The sequence below is a fragment of the Prinia subflava genome, chromosome 8, assembly GCF_021018805.1.
Source record: "Prinia subflava isolate CZ2003 ecotype Zambia chromosome 8, Cam_Psub_1.2, whole genome shotgun sequence".
Lineage (NCBI taxonomy): Eukaryota > Metazoa > Chordata > Aves > Passeriformes > Cisticolidae > Prinia > Prinia subflava.
Window position 1 is genome coordinate 17830829 of NC_086254.1, and position 16357 is coordinate 17847185.

The following is a 16357-nucleotide window of genomic DNA, read 5'->3' on the forward strand; positions in this document are numbered from 1 at the left end:
CCGGTCTGGTCCGTGCCCCCCGGTCCCGTCCGTGCCCCCCGGTCCGGTCCGGTCTGTGTCCCCCCGGTCCGGTCCGGTCTGTGCCCCCCGGTCCGGTCCGTGCCCCCCGGTCCGGTCCGGTCCGTGCCCCCCCGGTCCGGTCCGGTCCGTGCCCCCCGGTCCGGTCCGTGCCCCCCGGTCCGGTCCGGTCCCCGCTCACGCTCGCTCTGGGTCTCGGTTCAGTATTTTGTAAGATGTCACCGATGTTCGTCCTTGTATAAATAAACTGTTTCTGGCAATACCCGCCGGGCCCGCTGCCTTTGGAGGGTCCCGGGGGGGGTGGGGGTGTCCCTGTGCCCCTTCTCCTGTCCCCGTGCCCCTTCTCCTGTCCCCAGGTCCCCTTTTCCCGCCCCCTTTCCCCGCCGTGTCCCCCCGTGCCTCAGTTTCCCGGGAGGGGCCGGGGCGGGTCCCCTTTGTCCCCCCGGGCTGGGGGTCCCTGTCCCGCTGTCCCCCCGCAGGACTCGGGGCCGGGCTTGGTTCTGGAGCTTTATTTGGTTCCGAACGGGGGGAGCCCCCCACACCCCGCGGGAAGAGGGGGGGTCCCGGCGGGGGGGTCCCATCCCTGCTGCAGAGGGGAGGGGGCGGCTGGGGAGGGGTCTGGCGGCTCCGAGCCCCCCCCGGGCACGGGGCACCCCCGGCCCGGAGCCCCCCGGGGTGGGCACAGCTCAGGCTGAGCCCCCCGGAGCAGGGGAGGGCGGGCAGGGACCCCCAGCCCGGGGTGAGGGGGGGTCCCTGGGGCAGGGGGGAGAACAAGAACTGGGAGAACTGGGAGAACTGGGGGTTGTGGGGGGAGGGAGTGAACCGGGAACAGAGCAGGGCCCCCCTCAATCGGGGGGTCCCTGGGGAAAGGGAGGGTGAGGACAAACCGGGACAGGAGTGGGGACCCCCTACTCAGATTGGGGTTCCCTGGGGCAAAAGGAGTGTGAGAACGAACTGGGAACACAGCAGACACCCCCTGCTCAATCCGGGGGTCCCTGGGACAGGTGAACCGGGACCAGAGCCCCCCACTCGCCCCGGGGGGGGTTCAGGGGGTCCCCCGGAGCCGCCGCAGGGCGAGGATGAGCCGGGGCAGCAGCGAGGTGACCAGCACGGGCCCCAGCGCGTAGCGGGCGCCCACGCCGAGGTACCAGAGCGCGGTGTCGCCGCTCTGGGGCAGTTTGTGCAGCAGGTCCAGCGCCAGCAGCCCCAGCGTGGCGCTGCCCAGCGGCGGCTCCAGCGCCCGCAGCTCGTCGGCGGCGCGGCGGCCGAGGGGGTGCCGGGCCGCCAGCGCCAGCCCCAGCGCGCTGCCGCTCACCCGCACCAGCGACGCCCAGGGCCGCGTGTCGGGCCGCAGCCACGACGGCTCCGAGCACCGGGAGCTGGCCCGGCCCAGGGACCTGCGGGGGCAGCGCGGGGCTTGGGCTGAGACCCCCCAGGAACGCTCTGAGGGCAGAGCTCGGGGGTCAGCCCGCTGCCCAGACAGCCCGGGGGGCACAGACCTGGGGGGCTCAGACCTGGGCACATCCCTGGGGTACCCCCCTGTGACACCCCTGTCCCCATGGAGCCCTGTCCCTGTGACACCCCTGTCCCCATGGAGCCCTGTCCGTGTGACACCCCTGTCCCTGTGGAGCCCTGTCCCTGTGACACCCCTGTCCCCATGGAGCCCTGTCCCTGTGACACCCCTGTCCCCACGGAGCCCTGTCCCCGTGACACCCCTGTCCCTGTGACACCCCTGGGGTACCCCCCTGTGACACCCCTGTCCCCACGGAGCCCTGTCCCTGTGACACCCCTGTCCCCGTGACCCTCCTGTCCCCGTCCCAGTCTCACCAGTCCAGGTCCAGCCCCGCGGCCGTGGCCAGCCCGTGCAGTCCCAGCGTGCCCAGCAGCAGCCCCAGCGCCGCGCCCAGGAAGAAGCGGCCGCTGTGGAAGTTGGGGGGCCGGCGCTGCAGCCCCCAGCCCAGGGCCAGCCCTGGCAGCGGGGACAGGCGGGGTTGGCACCGGGAAGGGGCTCCGGGGAGGGGGAAGGGGCTGGGCTGCCCCCCTCACCTGCCAGGGAGCCGGTGACCACCTGGTGGGGGAAGTGGGCCAGCACGAAGATGCGGGAGAGCCCCATGGCCACCAGCAGGAGGACGTAGAGCAGGAACGGGAGCAGCCTCAGCGCCCGGCTGGAAGGGAACGGGGTCATGGGGGCGTGCTGGGCTCGATCCACGGAGGAAAGAGCAAGAAAAAGTCCTGGGGGGCGTTCAGGGGGTCTCAGCCTCTTCCCAGGGGAGGGCCGTGTCCCCCTGGAGCCGCCCTGCCGGGACGGAGGGGATCCTCATCACCCTCCATGGGTGCTGCCCACAGAGCGGGCATCCCTTACCCACCCCTCTCCTCCCACAGAGGCTCTGGAAGCTTCCAAGGACTGCACCTCCATCCCAGGATTCACCCTGCACCTCCAATCCCGGGATTCACCCTGCATCTCCAATCCCGGGATTCACCCTGCACCTCCAATCCCGGGATTCACCCTGCATCTCCAATCCCGGGATTCACCCTGCATCTCCAATCCCGGGATTCACCCTGCATCTCCAATCCCGGGATTCACCCTGCTCCTCCATCCCGGGATTCACCCTGCGTCTCCATCCCGGGATTCACCCTGCACCTCCATCCCGGGATTCACCCCGCATCTCCAATCCCGGGATTCACCCTGCTCCTCCATCCCGGGATTCACCCTGCACCTCCAATCCCGGGATTCACCCTGCGTCTCCAGCCCGGGATTCACCCTGCACCTCCATCCCGGGATTCACCCTGCACCTCCATCCCGGGATTCACCCTGCACCTCCATCCCGGGATTCACCCTGCACCTCCATCCCGGGATTCACCCTGCACCTCCAGCCCGGGATTCACCCTGCACCTCCATCCCGGGATTCACCCTGCGTCTCCATCCCGGGATTCACCCCGCGTCTCCATCCCGGGATTCACCCCGCATCTCCAATCCCGGGATTCACCCTGCACCTCCAGCCCGGGATTCACCCTGCACCTCCAGCCCGGGATTCACCCTGCGTCTCTATCCCGGGATTCACCTGCCTGCCCCCCGCCCCACAGGAACGGCCCCACATCCACCCCCGTTCCCTCAGGACGCCCCCCAGCCCACACTCACCTGTGGCTGTACCTGCACACCCACCCAGACTCACCTGTGGCTGTACCTGCACACCCAGCCCGGACTCACCTGTGGCTGTACCTGCACACCCACCCACACTCACCTGTGGCTGTACCTGCACACCCACCCACACTCACCTGTGGCTGTACCTGCACACCCACCCACACTCACCTGTGGCTGTACCTGCACACCCAGCCCGGACTCACCTGTGGCTGTACCTGCACACCCACCCACACTCACCTGTGGCTGTACCTGGCCACTCCGTGGCTCAGGGCGGTGACAATGGGCCACAGGCCCGCCCCCAGGATCATGCAGTGGCCCGAGGGGCTCCCTGCGGATGAAGCACAGCGGAGCCCGTGGGGAGGAGTCCCGGGAATGGCGAGCCCTTCCCGCTGCTCCGGGACGGCTTTTCCGCCTCCAGCCCCGCGTTCCCGCGGGATGCGGCTCCCGGGGCCCTTCCCCGGGGCTGCCCGAGCTGGGACTCACCGGGTCCCGTCTCGCAGGTGATCGGGAACTGGCGCAGCGGGAGCTGCTCCCGGCTGGAGAGCCCCGACTCGTGGATCCACCAGTACGGGCGCTCCCCGAACAGGAACCTGCGGGAGGGACGGCCAGGGGTGGATCGGGAGGGCGGGATCCCTGCAGCCCATCCCAGGGGATCCAGGAGGGCAGGATCCCCGCAGCCCATCCCGGGGGATGCAGGAGGGCAGGATCCCTGACACCAATCCCGGGATTTCCAGGAGGGCAGGATCCCTGCAGCCCATCCCGGGATTTCCAGGAGGGCAGGATCCCTGCAGCCCATCCCGGGATTTCCAGGGGCAGGATCCCCGCAGCCCATCCCAGGGGATGCAGGAGGGCAGGATTCCTGTCACCAATTCCGGGATTTCCAGGGATGGAGCCGCAGAGGGAGGGCAGGATCCCTTGGCAATCCTGACACCTCCCGGGGTTTTCTCTGCCAGGAATTCCTGGCAGAGGCTCGGGGCAGCTCGGGTGACCCTGCGGAATGCCATGGGCAGGGAGCAGGGACTCTGTGCCCCGAATTCCAGAGGCAGGGAGTCTGTGCCCCGAATTCCAGAGGCAGGGAGTTTGTGCCCCGAATTCCAGAGGCAGGGAGTTTGTGCCCCGAATTCCAGAGGCAGGGAGCAGTGCCCGTCCCCGTGCCCCCCTCCCCGTGCCCCCCTCACCATTTGCAGACCACGTTGAGCCACTCGGCCACGAGGGCGACCCACAGCACCATCAGGGACACGTGGGGGTCCAGCCCGCGGGCCAGCGGGAAGCACACGGTGTAGAGAGCCTTGGGGTCCAGGTGGGAGCTCAGGAAGAGCCAGAAGGGCTCCAGCCAAGGTGGCCCAGCCTGCAGGGCCACGGCAGCGCGGACCCCGGCCTCGTGCAGGGCGTCCATGGCACCGGGCTGGGACACGGGACGGGGTCAGTCCTGGCTCAGAGCCCCTCGGGAACCCCCGGGAACGGGGCAGGAGGGGGCTGGATCCTTGGGAATTTACTGGGAAGGGGGCTGGATCCTTGGGAATTCACTGGGAAGGGGGCTGGATCCCTGGAATTCACTGGGAACAGGGCAGGAGGGGGCTGGGTCCCTGGAATTCACTGGGAAGGGGCAGGAGGTGGCTGGATCCTTGGGAATTCACTGGGAAGGGGGCTGGATCCCTGGAATTCACTGGGAACAGGGCAGGAGGGGGCTGGATCCCTGGAATTCACCGGGAAGGGGCAGGAGGTGGCTGGGTCCCCAGGGATGCCTTGGCACTGATTCAGGGAGTCACCACCTGAAGTTTGACCGCAAATGACTCCCAAATTTCTGCCCGGGGGTCCAGGCAGAACAGACCTGTGGCTCAGCCGTGGGGCCGGGGCAGGGTCCCGGGGCAGGGTCCCGGGGATCGGTGCGGGATTCGCTGCCCAGCTCTGATGCTCCCAGAGCCGCCACCTCCCTGGGACTGTCCCTTGGAAACCTCCTGGGTCTCCCTGTGGTGATTCTGCGGAAGGCCTGAGGTCTCCCTGGGGTCTCCCTGGAGCCACCCTGGGCGTTCTTTGGGGTCTCCCTGGGGTCTCCCTAAAGCGGCTCCTGGGCCTCCCTGGGGTCCCTCTGGGCCTCCCTGTGCTCTCGGGCCCAAGGCCTCTCTGGGGTCTCCCTACATCAGACCCGCGGCCTCCCCGTCCCCGCCAGCAGCCTCTGAGCCGTCCTACCCCTCCTTAGCGCTCCCCGTGGCGCTCCGCACCCCCCGGTACCGGCGGGAGGTACCTGAGGGGGGGGCTCCGTCCCGGGGACCCCTCAAAACTCCCTCCCGCCGCTCTCAGCGCCCTCTTCCGCCTACACTTCCCATCACCGCCCGCGGCGCGCCGAGCTACGGCGGGGCGGGAGGGACAAACCGCGGCCGGGGTGGGCTCAGCCAATCAGAGCGCGGGGCGGGGCAGATCGGCGGGGCGGAGCGCCAATCCCCGCCCTCGCTGCCGCGCGGCCCCGCCCCCGCCGCGCCTGGCCGAGGCGAGCGGAGCCGCGGGCGCTGCGGGCGGACAAGATGGCGGCGCCGGGCGAGTACTTCAGCGTGGGCAGCCAGGTGTCCTGCCGCACCTGCCAGGAGCAGCGCCTCCAGGGCGAGGTCGTCGCCTTCGACTACCCCAGCAAGATGCTGGCGCTCAGTATCCACCCGCCCGCGCCTCGCCGCGCTGGTCCCGGCCCCGGCGCGGCCCGCTCGGGCCTCTGCGGCCCGCCCGATGGGGAGGGGGGGGCGTGAGGGAGGGAGGGGAAAGGGGGGAGGAGGGGAGGGGGTGTGAGGGGATCGCGGTGGGCGGCGACAGGGAGGGGTCTGAGGGGCCGCGGGAGACCCCCGAGGGAGCGGGGCACGGGGAGCCCGGCAGGGAGGGCTGGGGGAGCCGGAGAGCCCCGGGATCGGGGTGAGTGGGGGATCGGGGTGAAGGGGGGATCGGGGTGAGTGGGGGATCGGGGTGAAGGGGGATCGGGGTGAGTGGGGGATCGGGGTGAAGGGGGGGATCGGGGTGAGTGGGGGATCGGGGTGAAGGGGGATCGGGGTGAGTGGGGGATCGGGGTGAGTGGGGGATCGGGGTGAGTGGGGGATCGGGGTGAAGGGGGGATCGCGGGGAATGGGGGCTTGGGGAGCCCTGTGCTGGGCCCTGAGGGGGGTGAGGGGGATGTGGGGGGTCCTACAGGGAGTTTTTGGGGGGAGTGAGGAGGGCTGTGTTGAGGGGAATGAGGGGCCCTGTGTTATAAAGAGCTTTTGGGGAGCCCTGTACTGGGTTGAATGGGGGGAGAGAGGACGCCCAGTTTTGGGGAGAATGGGGGGGCTGTGGTGTCCCGGAGGTTTTTTTGGGGGGCTGTGGTGTCCCGGAGGTTTTTGGGGGGGCTGTGGTGTCCCGGAGGTTTTTTGGGGGGCGGTGAGGAGCCCTGGAGGGGGGCAGTGTGGTGTGCACTGCAGAGGGGTTTGGGGAGCCCTGTGTTGGGGTGAGTGGGGGCAGTGGGGTGTTCCCTACCCCCCCAGTGTGAATATACATGGAAATGGTTTTGTTTGGAATCTGCACGGAATGGGAAAAGCCAAGGGGGTTTGGAAATGAGTGGAGGGACCCAGGAGAGGGGGGAAGGTGAAAGCCCAGCTCAGGGCTGGCGTTCTGGGGGCCCAGGGGTGGGTTCTGCAGGGAATGAGGAGCTGGAAGAGGATTTTGTGGCTGTGGGAAACACAACAGGAAAGGCCCTTGTGCAGCTCTTCCTCCCGAAGCTGGGATGCTCCAGCTGATCCAGAGGGAGAGGCTGGGATTCCCTGGCTTTCTCCTCAGCACTGGAGGGCGTTTTTTAGAGGGCTCCACCTTGTGCTGAGGGGGCCTGGGAGAGGAACAGGGACTTGCACGAGGGTCTCTTCCAGGAAGAGATGGTGTTGGCATGGAGGAGGCTCTCGGTGCTGTGCTCCATCCAGGGATCCATCCAGGGATCCATCCATGGATCCATCCATGGATCCATCCAGGGATCCATCCAGGGATCCATCCATCCATGGATCCATCCAGGGATCCATCCATGGATCCATCCAGGGATCCATCCAGGGATCCATCCATCCAGGGATCCATCCATGGATCCATCCAGGGATCCACCCAGGGATCCATCCAGGGATCCATCCATCCTCATGGGAGCAGAGGAATCGTGCAGGAATCCCTGTCAGCTCTGGAACGGGTGGGGTTTTTTTGGGGGGAGCAATTCACCAACAACAAACCTTGTGTGTCCCTCTCCTGGGAATTCCCTCCCTCCCAGAACAGGGAATGCTCCCAGCGAGGCTGCCCTGCAGGAGGAAAGAGTTCTGGTGGAAAAAGTGCAGATTTGGTGGTGCTGCCTCACCCCACCAATCTGGGCTGGTGCTGGTGAGCCAGGACTGGAAAACTCAGTCTGGAGTTGGGATAGAGCAGGATCAGCACCAGAGAGCTCCAGAGAGAGATGAGAGCTCTGTGGGGATCACAGATTATCCCAAGCACAGGAGCTTCCCACAAAGGCAGCCTCCTCCCGGTGTGCTCCTGGGGGATAAATAACCCAAACCTGGATTTATTTTCCTTAACCCCCCTGCAGAATGCCCCTCTTCCAGTGGCAAGCCCAACCACGCAGACATCCTGCTCGTAAACTTACAGTACGTGTCAGAAGTGGAAATAATCAATGACCGCACGGAAACGCCTCCCCCTTTAGCCTCCCTCAACGTCAGCAAGGTGAGAGAGCCCCCCTGGCCCAGGGACCCCCGGGAACCCTGCAGGGATCCAGGGATCCACTCTGGGCTCGCCTGCTCCCAGCACAGCTTCCCAAAGCTCCCCTCTGCCTCTGGGCTTCGGTGATTCGGGTCTGGGGTTCAGCATTTGGCCTCTGGATTTGTCACTTTGGGGCTGCATTTTGTTGGGTTTAGGGTCTGGACTTTGGGCATTTAGGGCCTGGGTTTTGGGTGGTTTTGGGGCCTGGATTTTGGGCATTTAGGGCCTGGGTTTTGGGTGGTTTTGGGGCCCGGGTTTTATGTCTGGATTTTTGGCATTTGGGGACCTGGGTTTTGGTATTTTTGGGATCTAAAGTTCTTATTTTGGGGCTTGGATTTTGAGCCTGGGCTTTGGTAGTTTGGGTCTGGATGGCGGTGTTTGGGGGCTGGATGATGCTATTTTGGGTCTCTATTTTGGGTCTAAATTTTGGCATTTTGGAGTGGACAGGAGGGGTAAAGATGTGGAACTCGTGGAATCCTGAGGAATTGCTTTTCACCCATCCTGGAATGGGATTACTGCCGATTCCCAGTGGTGTGAAAGAAGGGGAGCTCAGGTGTGGGGTGCCAGTTGTCACCTCCTTGTCCCACAGGGACACCTCTCTGGGATTTTGTGTCACACAGGTGGCACTGGTGGGTGTCTGTCCCCTTCCCGATGGATTAGCACCTCCGAGGATGCCACAGCTGCCACCAGGATGTGGCTGGTGGCTGTCACTGCAGCGAGTGACATCCTGGGAGCCAGCCCCAGGGGAGCCCCTCAGGGATCCCAGTGCTCACTGGGGCTTTTCCAGCATCCCAGTAACTGGGGATTTGCTGTGTGGGGAAATAACAGGCGGGGTCGAGGGGGAAGGGGCTGCTCCAGTGGCAGGAGGGGGGTTCTGTGGGGCTCTGCCCAGGCTGGGCTGGGGCTGTGCTGGGCTGTGCATGGCTGGTACTGGTTGTACTGGGAGAAGGAGCTGTGGGCACGTGGGAGCGCTGGCAGTGCTCCAGGGAACCAGAGAGTTGGGGACCGTTGGGGACACTCCTGTCCCACGGGGCTGGCACTGCCCAGAGGAGGGGGCACAGCCATCACAGGCAGATTTTGGAGGGATCCCCTTGATCCCCCCGGCCTGCCGGCACCCAGGGCGGCATTAGGGGCCACCCTGGCCCTGGGGGACCCTGGCATGGCCCTGGTGTCCCCGAGGGTCCCTCCTTGCTGTGAATCCCCTCATTCACCCGGAGGAGCAGGGGGTGACTCCTCCATTCACACCTGCTGAGGCACTCAGGGAGCACACAGGGAGCAGTGGCTGCTCCCTGGGCCACCAGGAGGGGACAGGCGTGGCTGGGACAGGGACTGAAGTGTCCCCAGTCAGGCAGCTCGGCCCCTCAGAGGGGCTTTGGAAGGGGTGAAGCCCCTCAGCCAGCAGCAGGGAGCCAGTCCAGCTCCGGGTGTGCTCCCAGGGCTGAGGAGGCTCCAGGGGGAGGAAGAGGAGGGACGGTGCTGATGTGGCTCCTCCGCCAGGAAAAGGCCACTGGTCCGAGGCTGCTCCTCCAGGGGCTGCTCCCTCCTCCTCCCACAGCCCTGGGGGATGCCAGGGTCGGGGTTTCCCTCTGTTCCAGCACCCCGTGTGTGATCACCTCCCCACACACGGGTGAGACTCCCAGATAACCAACTCTGGTTGCTTTTGGGACCAAACCAACTGCTGCAGGCTGAAGCTGCTCGTACTCCTGTGTGGAGTTTACTCCCAGGTGTATTCCAGGCTCCTCTTCCCCAGGTGGGCTGAGCAGTGAGGGGGGTTTGCACCTCATTCCAGAATTAATTCAGAAAGGCCCAGGGGAGGCCAGAGCAGAGTGTGAGAAGGTGGCACCAGCATCCCCCAGATCTCTGGGAGACCCTGGCAGGGGTGAGGGTCCCCAGAAGGGGAGTTCAGGCTGGCACCACAGGGGGCAGAGCCGTGCCCGGGGGTCCCCGTGTGCCGCCCCCAGCCCCATTCCCTGCCCCGTGTGTTCCCAGCTTGCCAACAAAGCACGGACGGAGAAGGAGGAGAAGATGAGTCAGGCGTATGCAATTAGTGCTGGTGTCTCTCTGGAGGGGCAGCAGCTCTTCCAGACCATCCATAAGACGTGAGTGCCCCCTCGGGGTGCCCACCTGGGGGTCCCCTCGCTCCTTTTTGGGGGGTTCCCATGGCTGGGTCCCTCGGGGTTCCCCCTGGGATGTGCTGGGTGGGATCCTCAGGGGGAGGGGGGCTCCCTGCCCTCTCCTGCCCCTTCCTGGCACATCCCACCCCTCTCCAGCTGCACCCCGGGGTGTTTGGGGGGCTCTTTGCCCCCTCAGGGGGGCACAGGCCCACCCCGGGGGCAGCGGTGCCTTTGCAGCGGTTCCCTGATCCGTTGTCCCTCCCCTCAGCATCAAAGACTGTAAATGGCAGGAGAAGAACATCGTGGTGATGGAAGAAGTTGTCATTGCCCCTCCGTACCAGGTGGAGAACTGCAAAGGCAAAGAGGGGAGCGCCCTGAGCCACGTACGCAAAATAGTGAGTGTGGGCTGGGGACAGGGAGGGGACACGGCCCTGGGGACACGGCCCTGGGGACACCGGGACCCTCCTGGGGACACCGGGACCCTCCTGGGCTGGGGAGACCCTCCTGGGATCCCCCTCCCCTTTTTGAGCCGCGTGTTGGAAATGGTGAGCAGGGGCTGGGGGCACTGGGAGGACTGGGTGGGTGTCACCTCCCTGGGGACACCCCAGACCCCTGCAGCCCACCCTGGGGTCCTCCAGCCCCTCCTGGGCACCTTTCCTTCCATAAACCCCTCCTTTCCCTTCTCCCTTTCTGCTCTCTCCTTTCCCCTCTCTCCTTTCCCCTCTCTCCTTTCCCCTCTCTCCTTTCCCCTCTCTCCTTTCCCCTCTCTCCTTTCCCCTCTCTCCTTTCCCCTCTCTCCTTTTTTTTCCCTCTCTCCTTTTTTTCCCCTCTCTCCTTTTTTCCCCTCTCTCCTTTTTTTCCCCTCTCTCCTTTTTTTCCCCTCTCTCCTTTTTTTCCCCTCTCTCCTTTTTTCCCCTCTCTCCTTTTCTCCCCTCTCTCCTTTTCCCCTCTCTCCTTTTCCTCTCTCCTTTCCCCCAGGTGGAGAAACACTTTCGGGACGTGGAAAGCCAGAAGGTCCTGCAGCGTTCACAAGCACAGCAGACACAGAAGGACACGTCCCTGTCATCCTGAGGCCACCTGGGCTCTGCTGTCCCCGTGTCCCCTCCCCGGAGGCGGCACCGGGGGCACCTTCAACTTTTATTTCCTTTTTTTTTTTTCTTTTTTTTTTCTTTTTTTTTTTGGGGAATCTCAACCAATTCCAAACTTTAGACTTTAAAACAAACGAGAAAAGAGAATAATTTAAAGCTCCTCACGCATTACTTGACTAACAGACTTTGTTTTTCCGCCATGGTTTCTCCCTCCAGCCAGTCAGACTCTGTTAATTTTATTTTTTGGTGTTTTTTTTTTTTTTTTCTTCCCAATTCCTGCCTCCCTCTTTTCCCAAAACCCCCCAGAAAATAAAACTAACGAGCTGACTGTGGTGGCCGACCCGGGACCCCTGTGACCAACGTGGTCTCGTTTTAATTTTGTTTGCACAGGGCAAGGCTTGAACTAGTCTTATTTTTCTTATCTTTAAATATATATATGAATATATATTAAAATGTTCTTTAAATATTTGTCTGCTTCTAGCAGGGTTGTGGCAAAATATCCCTCTAACACCCCCCTGGGAGCAGCCAGAACCTGGATTTGGGGTTTTCCCCCCATTTCCTTTATGTTTTTAAATTTTTTGCCCTTTTTCATTTAATTTTTAATTTCTTTTTTAATTTTAAATTTTTTTTTTGCCACGACCCAACCCCTCCCTTGTTTTGTTTCCTTTTGTTGTTTTTTGGGTTTTTTTAATTATTAAAGAAAAAAAAAAAAAAGCAGATCAAACTCAAAACAATTCAAGCCCTGCCTTTAGGAAAGTTAAAGATTAAAAAAAAAATTAAAAAAAGAAAAAAAAAAGGAAAATTTTTTAGTCTTGTTTAGCAAAAAACAATAAAAACCCGAAATTTTTTTAACCATCACCGGAGTCTGTGGGGGCTCAATGGGGGCGTGGCCTCACGGAGGACGTGGCCTCTAGGGGGGCGTGGCCTCTCGGGGGCGTGGCTTGGCGGGATGGGCGTGGCTTGGCGGGTGGGCGTGGTTTAGTGGTGAGTGGGTGTGGCCTGTGCGGGGCGTGGTTTAGCGGTGAGTGGGTGTGGCCTGTGTTGGGGGCGTGGTTTTAGCGGAGGGGGCGGGGCCTGGCGCGGCTATTCCAATGAAGGTTTCTTTGATTGATTGGGCGCGGTTTAGGGCACGGGCCGGGTTTCGCTGGCAGGGGCGCGGTCTGAGGGGCAGGCGCGGCCCGGGCAGGATGGAGGCGCGGTGGGAGCGGCTGTTCCGGAGCTGGGCGCGGCTCCGGGGCGGCGGACGCGGTTTGAATGGAGGGGCGCGGCCTCGGGGGAATGGGGTGCGCCATTAAAGGGGCGTGGTTTGTAGCAGGGGCGTGGCTTTCCTCTGGCAGGGCGCTGGGCGGCGCTGATTGGTCGGCGAGGCGGCACTTCCGGCGCGGCACTTCCGGCGGGACGGCCCGGTGATGGCGGCGGGCCGCGGGTGGAGGCGGCGGGCGCTGCGCCTGCTCACGGCGGGCGGCGGCGTCCTCCTCACCCGCTTCCCCTTCTGGCACTGCTTCAGCGGGCTGCTCCTCTGCGCCGAGCGCGCCGACCTGCGCCGGTGCGCGCCCGGGGGGCGGCACGGCCCGGGGGCCTTCAGGCGTTCGTGGGGAGGCCGGGCCTGGGAGGGGCTGCGGGCAGGGCCGGGCGCGGGGCTGAGGCTGGCCAGGGTCTGTGGGTGCTGCGAGGCCTGGAGATGGTTGTGGGGCCGGGAGGGGCTGGGGGAGCCCCAGGCTGGTGTGGGGGGCTGGGGGAGCCCCAGGCTGGTGTGGGGGGCTGGGGGAGCCCCAGGCTGCTTTGGGGCGCTGCTGCTGGGAGAGCCTGGAGGGGGCTGTGGGGCCTGGGGGGCTGCGGGGTTCGTGTGGGGCTGCTCCGGGTGAGAGCGACCCTCGGTGGGGCTGGGACGGGCGGAGTTCTCCAGGTGGGGCACGGAGCTGAGGGGAGACCCGGGCGGCGCTGGGCTCTGGGGAAGGAAACGGAGCAGCAGCACCGGGGGCACGGAGGGGCTCTGCGGGGCAGGGCTGCCCCATAACCTGGAGCAGGGTTTGGGGTCTGGGGAAGGGGATGGAGCAGCACCGGAGGCTCTGCGGGGCTGTGGCTGGAGCAGGATTTGGGCTCTGGGGAAGGGATCAGAGCAGCACCGGGGGCACGGAGGGGGCTCTGTGGGGCTGTGACTGCCCCGTACCCTGCAGCGGGGTTTGGGGTCTTAGGACGGGATCAGAGCAGCACCGGGGCACGGAGCGGCTCTGCGGGGCTGCGGCCGCCCCGTGCCCTCCAGCGGGCTCCGGGGGCTCGGCGGTGACCGGGCCGTGCCCCGCAGGCAGCCGGACATCCCGGTGCCGTACCTGTACGTGGACATGGGCGCGGCCGTGCTCTGTGCCAGTTTCATGTCGTTCGGGGTGAAGCGGCGCTGGTTCGCGCTGGGCGCCGCGCTGCAGCTCGCCGTGGCCACCTACGCCGCGCACGTCGGGGGCCACGTCCACTACGGCGACTGGCTCAAGGTGAGCCCCCCGCGGCCCCCGGTGCCCCCCGGGCGGCCCCGGCGCGGCGCTGACCGGCGCCGGTGCTGCCCCCGCAGGTGCGGATGTACTCGCGCACCATCGCCATCATCGGCGGCTTCCTGATCCTGGCCAGCGGCGCCGGGGAGCTCTACCGGCAGAAACCGCGCAGCCGCTCGCTGCAGTCCACGGGCCAGGTGTTCCTGGGCATCTACCTCATCTGCCAGGTACCGGCACGGGGACAGCGCGGGGACAGCCCGGGGACAGCCCGGGGGACAGCCTGGGGACAGCCCGGGGGGACAGCCCGGGGACAGCCCGGGGGACAGCCCGGAGGACGGGCGGGGACAGCCCGGGGACAGCCCGGAGGACGGGCGGGGACAGCCCGGGGACAGCCCGGAGGACGGGCGGGGACAGCGTGGGGACAGCCCGGGGGGACAGCCCGGAGTGGGGCCACCCCTGCCCTGCGGGAGCAGCCTCGGGACGGCGCCTGCAGTGCCCCAAATCGTCTCTGGCGGGAGCCTCAGGGCGGGACAGGAGCCCGGGGGGACAGGGCCGTGTGTCCCCGCAGTGCCACCACGCCCCGACCCGCTCTGTCCCCTCGGGCAGCGGCTGTCCTTGGGGGAGGAGCCTTGGGTGATTGTTGCCACCAGTGCCACCACACTGTGTCCCCTAATCCCCCTGGGGCAGAACTCTGTGGGTGCCACCAGTGCCACCACACCGCAGGTCCCCAGGTCCCCTTACACTGGCACTGCCACTGTCACCAGTGCCACCAAACCCCAGGTCCCTGTTGTCCCCTTACACTGGCACTGCCACTGTCACCAGTGCCACCACACCCCAGGTCCCCGTTGTCCCCAAGGATCAAACCTTAGACTGGCACTGCCATTGCACCAGTGCCACCACACCCCAGGTCCCCGCTGTCCCCTAACACTGGCACTGCCACTGTCACCAGCGCCACCAAACCCTAGGTCCCCGTTGTCCCCTTGGACTGGCACTGCCATTGTCACCGGTGCCACCACACCCCAGGTCCCTGTTGTCCCCTTACACTGGCACTGCCACTGTCACCAGTGCCACCAAACCCTAGGTCCCCGTTGTCCCCTTGGACTGGCACTGCCATTGTCACCAGTGCCACCACACCCCAGGTCCCCCCAGGGCAGAACTCCTCTGTGGGTGTTCCCAGTGCCATCACACCCCAGGTCCCCGTTGTCCCCTTACACTGGCACTGCCATTGCCCCCACGCCCCATCCCCACCGCCAGCGCCCCCGTTGTCCCCGCGGTGTCCCCGCGGTGTCCCCGCAGGCCTACTCGCTGCAGCACAGCACCGAGGACCGCCTGGCGTACCTGGATCACCTGCTGGGGGGCGAGCTGGCGCTGCAGCTGCTGTTCCTGCTCTACGGGCTGCTGGCGCTGGCCTTCCTGTCGGGCTGCTACGTGCGGGCGGCCGCGCAGGTGCTGGCGGTGCTGCTTCCTCCCGCCATCCTCCTCATCGACGGCAACCTGCGCTACTGGCACGCGCGGCGCCGCGTCGAGTTCTGGAACCAGATGAAGCTCATCGGCCAGAACGTCGGCATCTTCGGCGCCGTGGTCATCCTGGCCACCGACGGATGAGGATGGGCAGGGGAGGGGTTTTGTAAGGAGTGCCGCTATTTATTCTTTTTTTTTTTTTTTCTCTTTATTTTTGTGTTGTTTGTAAATATTTGGTCATTTCGGGTCGGGGGGTGGGTCCTGCCTGGGGGGTGGTGGCCACTGTGTGGTCAGGGCTCCTCTCGCTGCTGAGGGGTGTCATTGCTCCCCACCCCACCCAAAAAAATGTATTTTTACTGATGCACTGAGAAATCTTTAATGTCTCACCCCGAGGGCTTTGGGTGCCAGGGTGAGGGGCTGCAGCTTTTGGGGGCAGAAAATGCTTTTGGGGTCCTGGAGCTGCAGTGTGGGAACGCTTTGGGGAGCTGATTGTGAGGGAGGAACTGCTTCAGAGCAGTCACTTTGGGAGGTGACTGCTTCGGGGGAGCTGCTCTGGGGAGCTTGGAGGGCAGAGCTCCTCGGGGGGCGCGGGGTGGAGGGGCTGTTTTGGGGGACCTTCATGGGGAGCCACTGTGGGGGGCAGGTCTGGGGGGGAGATGAGTGTGAGGGGCGGAGGGGGAGCCACTGTGGGGACCTGGTGGAGGGGCTGGGGGTGTTCTGTGGGTGTTCTGCACGGGCAGGGGTCCTGTGGATGCAGGGAGAGGCTGGCAACCCCCAGGGTCCCCGCGGGCTGTCCTCACTGTCCTCGTCCTGTCCCTGGGCTGTGTGTGTGTCCCCCTGGGCAGGGCAGGTGTCCTTGTCCCCCCGTGGCAGGGCAGGGCAGGTGTCCTTGTCCCCCCCCCGGGCAGGGCTGTGTCCTTGTCCCCCCCCCCCCCGGGAAGGGCTGTGTCCTTGTCCCCCCCGTGGCCTGTGCAGGTGTCCTTGTCCCCCGCCCTGTCCGGAAAAGCAAACAGCGCTGATAAGGGGCTTCCTCCGGGGGGCCCTAATGCGCCTCCGGCGGAACCGGGGCCATAAAACGCGGGCAGGCGGCAGAGCCCTGTTTGCTCGGGGGGGCCCCGCGACTCCTCGGCCCCGGGACCCCCCCGGCGGCTCCTGCACCCCCGGACCCTCCTCTTCCTCCTCACGGCCCCTGGGGCGGTGCGGGCATGCAGGGGACCCCCCCCGTGCTGTCCCCATCGGGGTCCCCCCGCGCCCGGGGGTGCAGCCGCGCCCCCCCCGGCGGCAGAGCCATCCTGTGACCTTTGGAAAATTCTG

At 65.3% G+C, this 16357-nt stretch overlaps 3 protein-coding genes across 6 annotated transcripts; 2 read left to right on the forward strand and 1 right to left on the reverse strand.

Annotated features, from left to right (window-relative positions):
• Nucleotides 1-746: 746 nt before the first annotated feature.
• Nucleotides 747-5552, reverse strand: G6PC3 (glucose-6-phosphatase catalytic subunit 3). The gene is made up of 7 exons (XM_063403716.1): nucleotides 5406-5552; nucleotides 4339-4565; nucleotides 3644-3750; nucleotides 3398-3488; nucleotides 2065-2183; nucleotides 1846-1987; nucleotides 747-1415 (listed from the first exon to the last, which is right to left on the reverse strand). The coding sequence occupies exons 2-7, from the start codon at nucleotides 4554-4556 to the stop codon at nucleotides 1064-1066; spliced, it is 1029 nt and encodes a 342-aa protein (XP_063259786.1). The 5' UTR covers nucleotides 4557-4565; nucleotides 5406-5552; the 3' UTR covers nucleotides 747-1063.
• Nucleotides 5553-5597: 45 nt separating this feature from the next.
• LSM12 (LSM12 homolog) lies at nucleotides 5598-11957 on the forward strand. Its single transcript, XM_063403725.1, has 5 exons — nucleotides 5598-5803; nucleotides 7728-7861; nucleotides 9887-9996; nucleotides 10280-10406; nucleotides 10990-11957. Exons 1-5 carry the CDS (start codon nucleotides 5683-5685, stop codon nucleotides 11080-11082), a joined length of 585 nt encoding a protein of 194 aa, XP_063259795.1. The 5' UTR covers nucleotides 5598-5682; the 3' UTR covers nucleotides 11083-11957.
• Nucleotides 11958-12317: 360 nt separating this feature from the next.
• On the forward strand, nucleotides 12318-15403 carry TMEM101 (transmembrane protein 101). Of its 4 annotated transcripts, none has more exons than XR_010081148.1 (5): nucleotides 12318-12645; nucleotides 13405-13585; nucleotides 13663-13844; nucleotides 14027-14362; nucleotides 14421-14579. XR_010081148.1 is itself a non-coding variant. In XM_063403723.1 (4 exons), exons 1-4 carry the CDS (start codon nucleotides 12509-12511, stop codon nucleotides 14217-14219), a joined length of 693 nt encoding a protein of 230 aa, XP_063259793.1. In that variant the 5' UTR covers nucleotides 12318-12508; the 3' UTR covers nucleotides 14220-14583. The 4 variants fall into 4 exon arrangements, 2 of the variants coding, with proteins under 2 accessions (XP_063259793.1, XP_063259792.1); XR_010081149.1 differs by having other exon boundaries at nucleotides 14027-14305; nucleotides 14421-14575; XM_063403723.1 differs by having other exon boundaries at nucleotides 14027-14583.
• The last annotated feature ends 954 nt before the right edge of the window (nucleotides 15404-16357 follow it).

Bases quoted from the DNA above. Each gene is read 5' to 3' on its own strand.
- G6PC3 (XM_063403716.1), bottom strand. From the start codon at position 4,556: ATGGACGCCCTGCACGAGGCCGGGGTCCGCGCTGCCGTGGCCCTGCAG. The intron at 2,184-3,397 runs GTGAGTGTGGGT...GTTCCCTTCCAG, and splicing joins GTGGCCAGGTACAGCCACAG to CCGGGCGCTGAGGCTGCTCC. The intron at 1,988-2,064 runs GTGAGGGGGGCA...CCCCGCTGCCAG, and splicing joins GGTCACCGGCTCCCTGGCAG to GGCTGGCCCTGGGCTGGGGG.
- LSM12 (XM_063403725.1), top strand. From the start codon at position 5,683: ATGGCGGCGCCGGGCGAGTACTTCAGCGTGGGCAGCCAGGTGTCCTGC. The intron at 5,804-7,727 runs GTATCCACCCGC...ACCCCCCTGCAG, and splicing joins CAGCAAGATGCTGGCGCTCA to AATGCCCCTCTTCCAGTGGC. The intron at 7,862-9,886 runs GTGAGAGAGCCC...GTGTGTTCCCAG, and splicing joins CCTCCCTCAACGTCAGCAAG to CTTGCCAACAAAGCACGGAC.
- TMEM101 (XM_063403722.1), top strand. From the start codon at position 12,509: ATGGCGGCGGGCCGCGGGTGGAGGCGGCGGGCGCTGCGCCTGCTCACG. The intron at 12,646-13,404 runs GTGCGCGCCCGG...CGTGCCCCGCAG, and splicing joins GAGCGCGCCGACCTGCGCCG to GCAGCCGGACATCCCGGTGC. The intron at 13,586-13,662 runs GTGAGCCCCCCG...CTGCCCCCGCAG, and splicing joins ACTACGGCGACTGGCTCAAG to GTGCGGATGTACTCGCGCAC.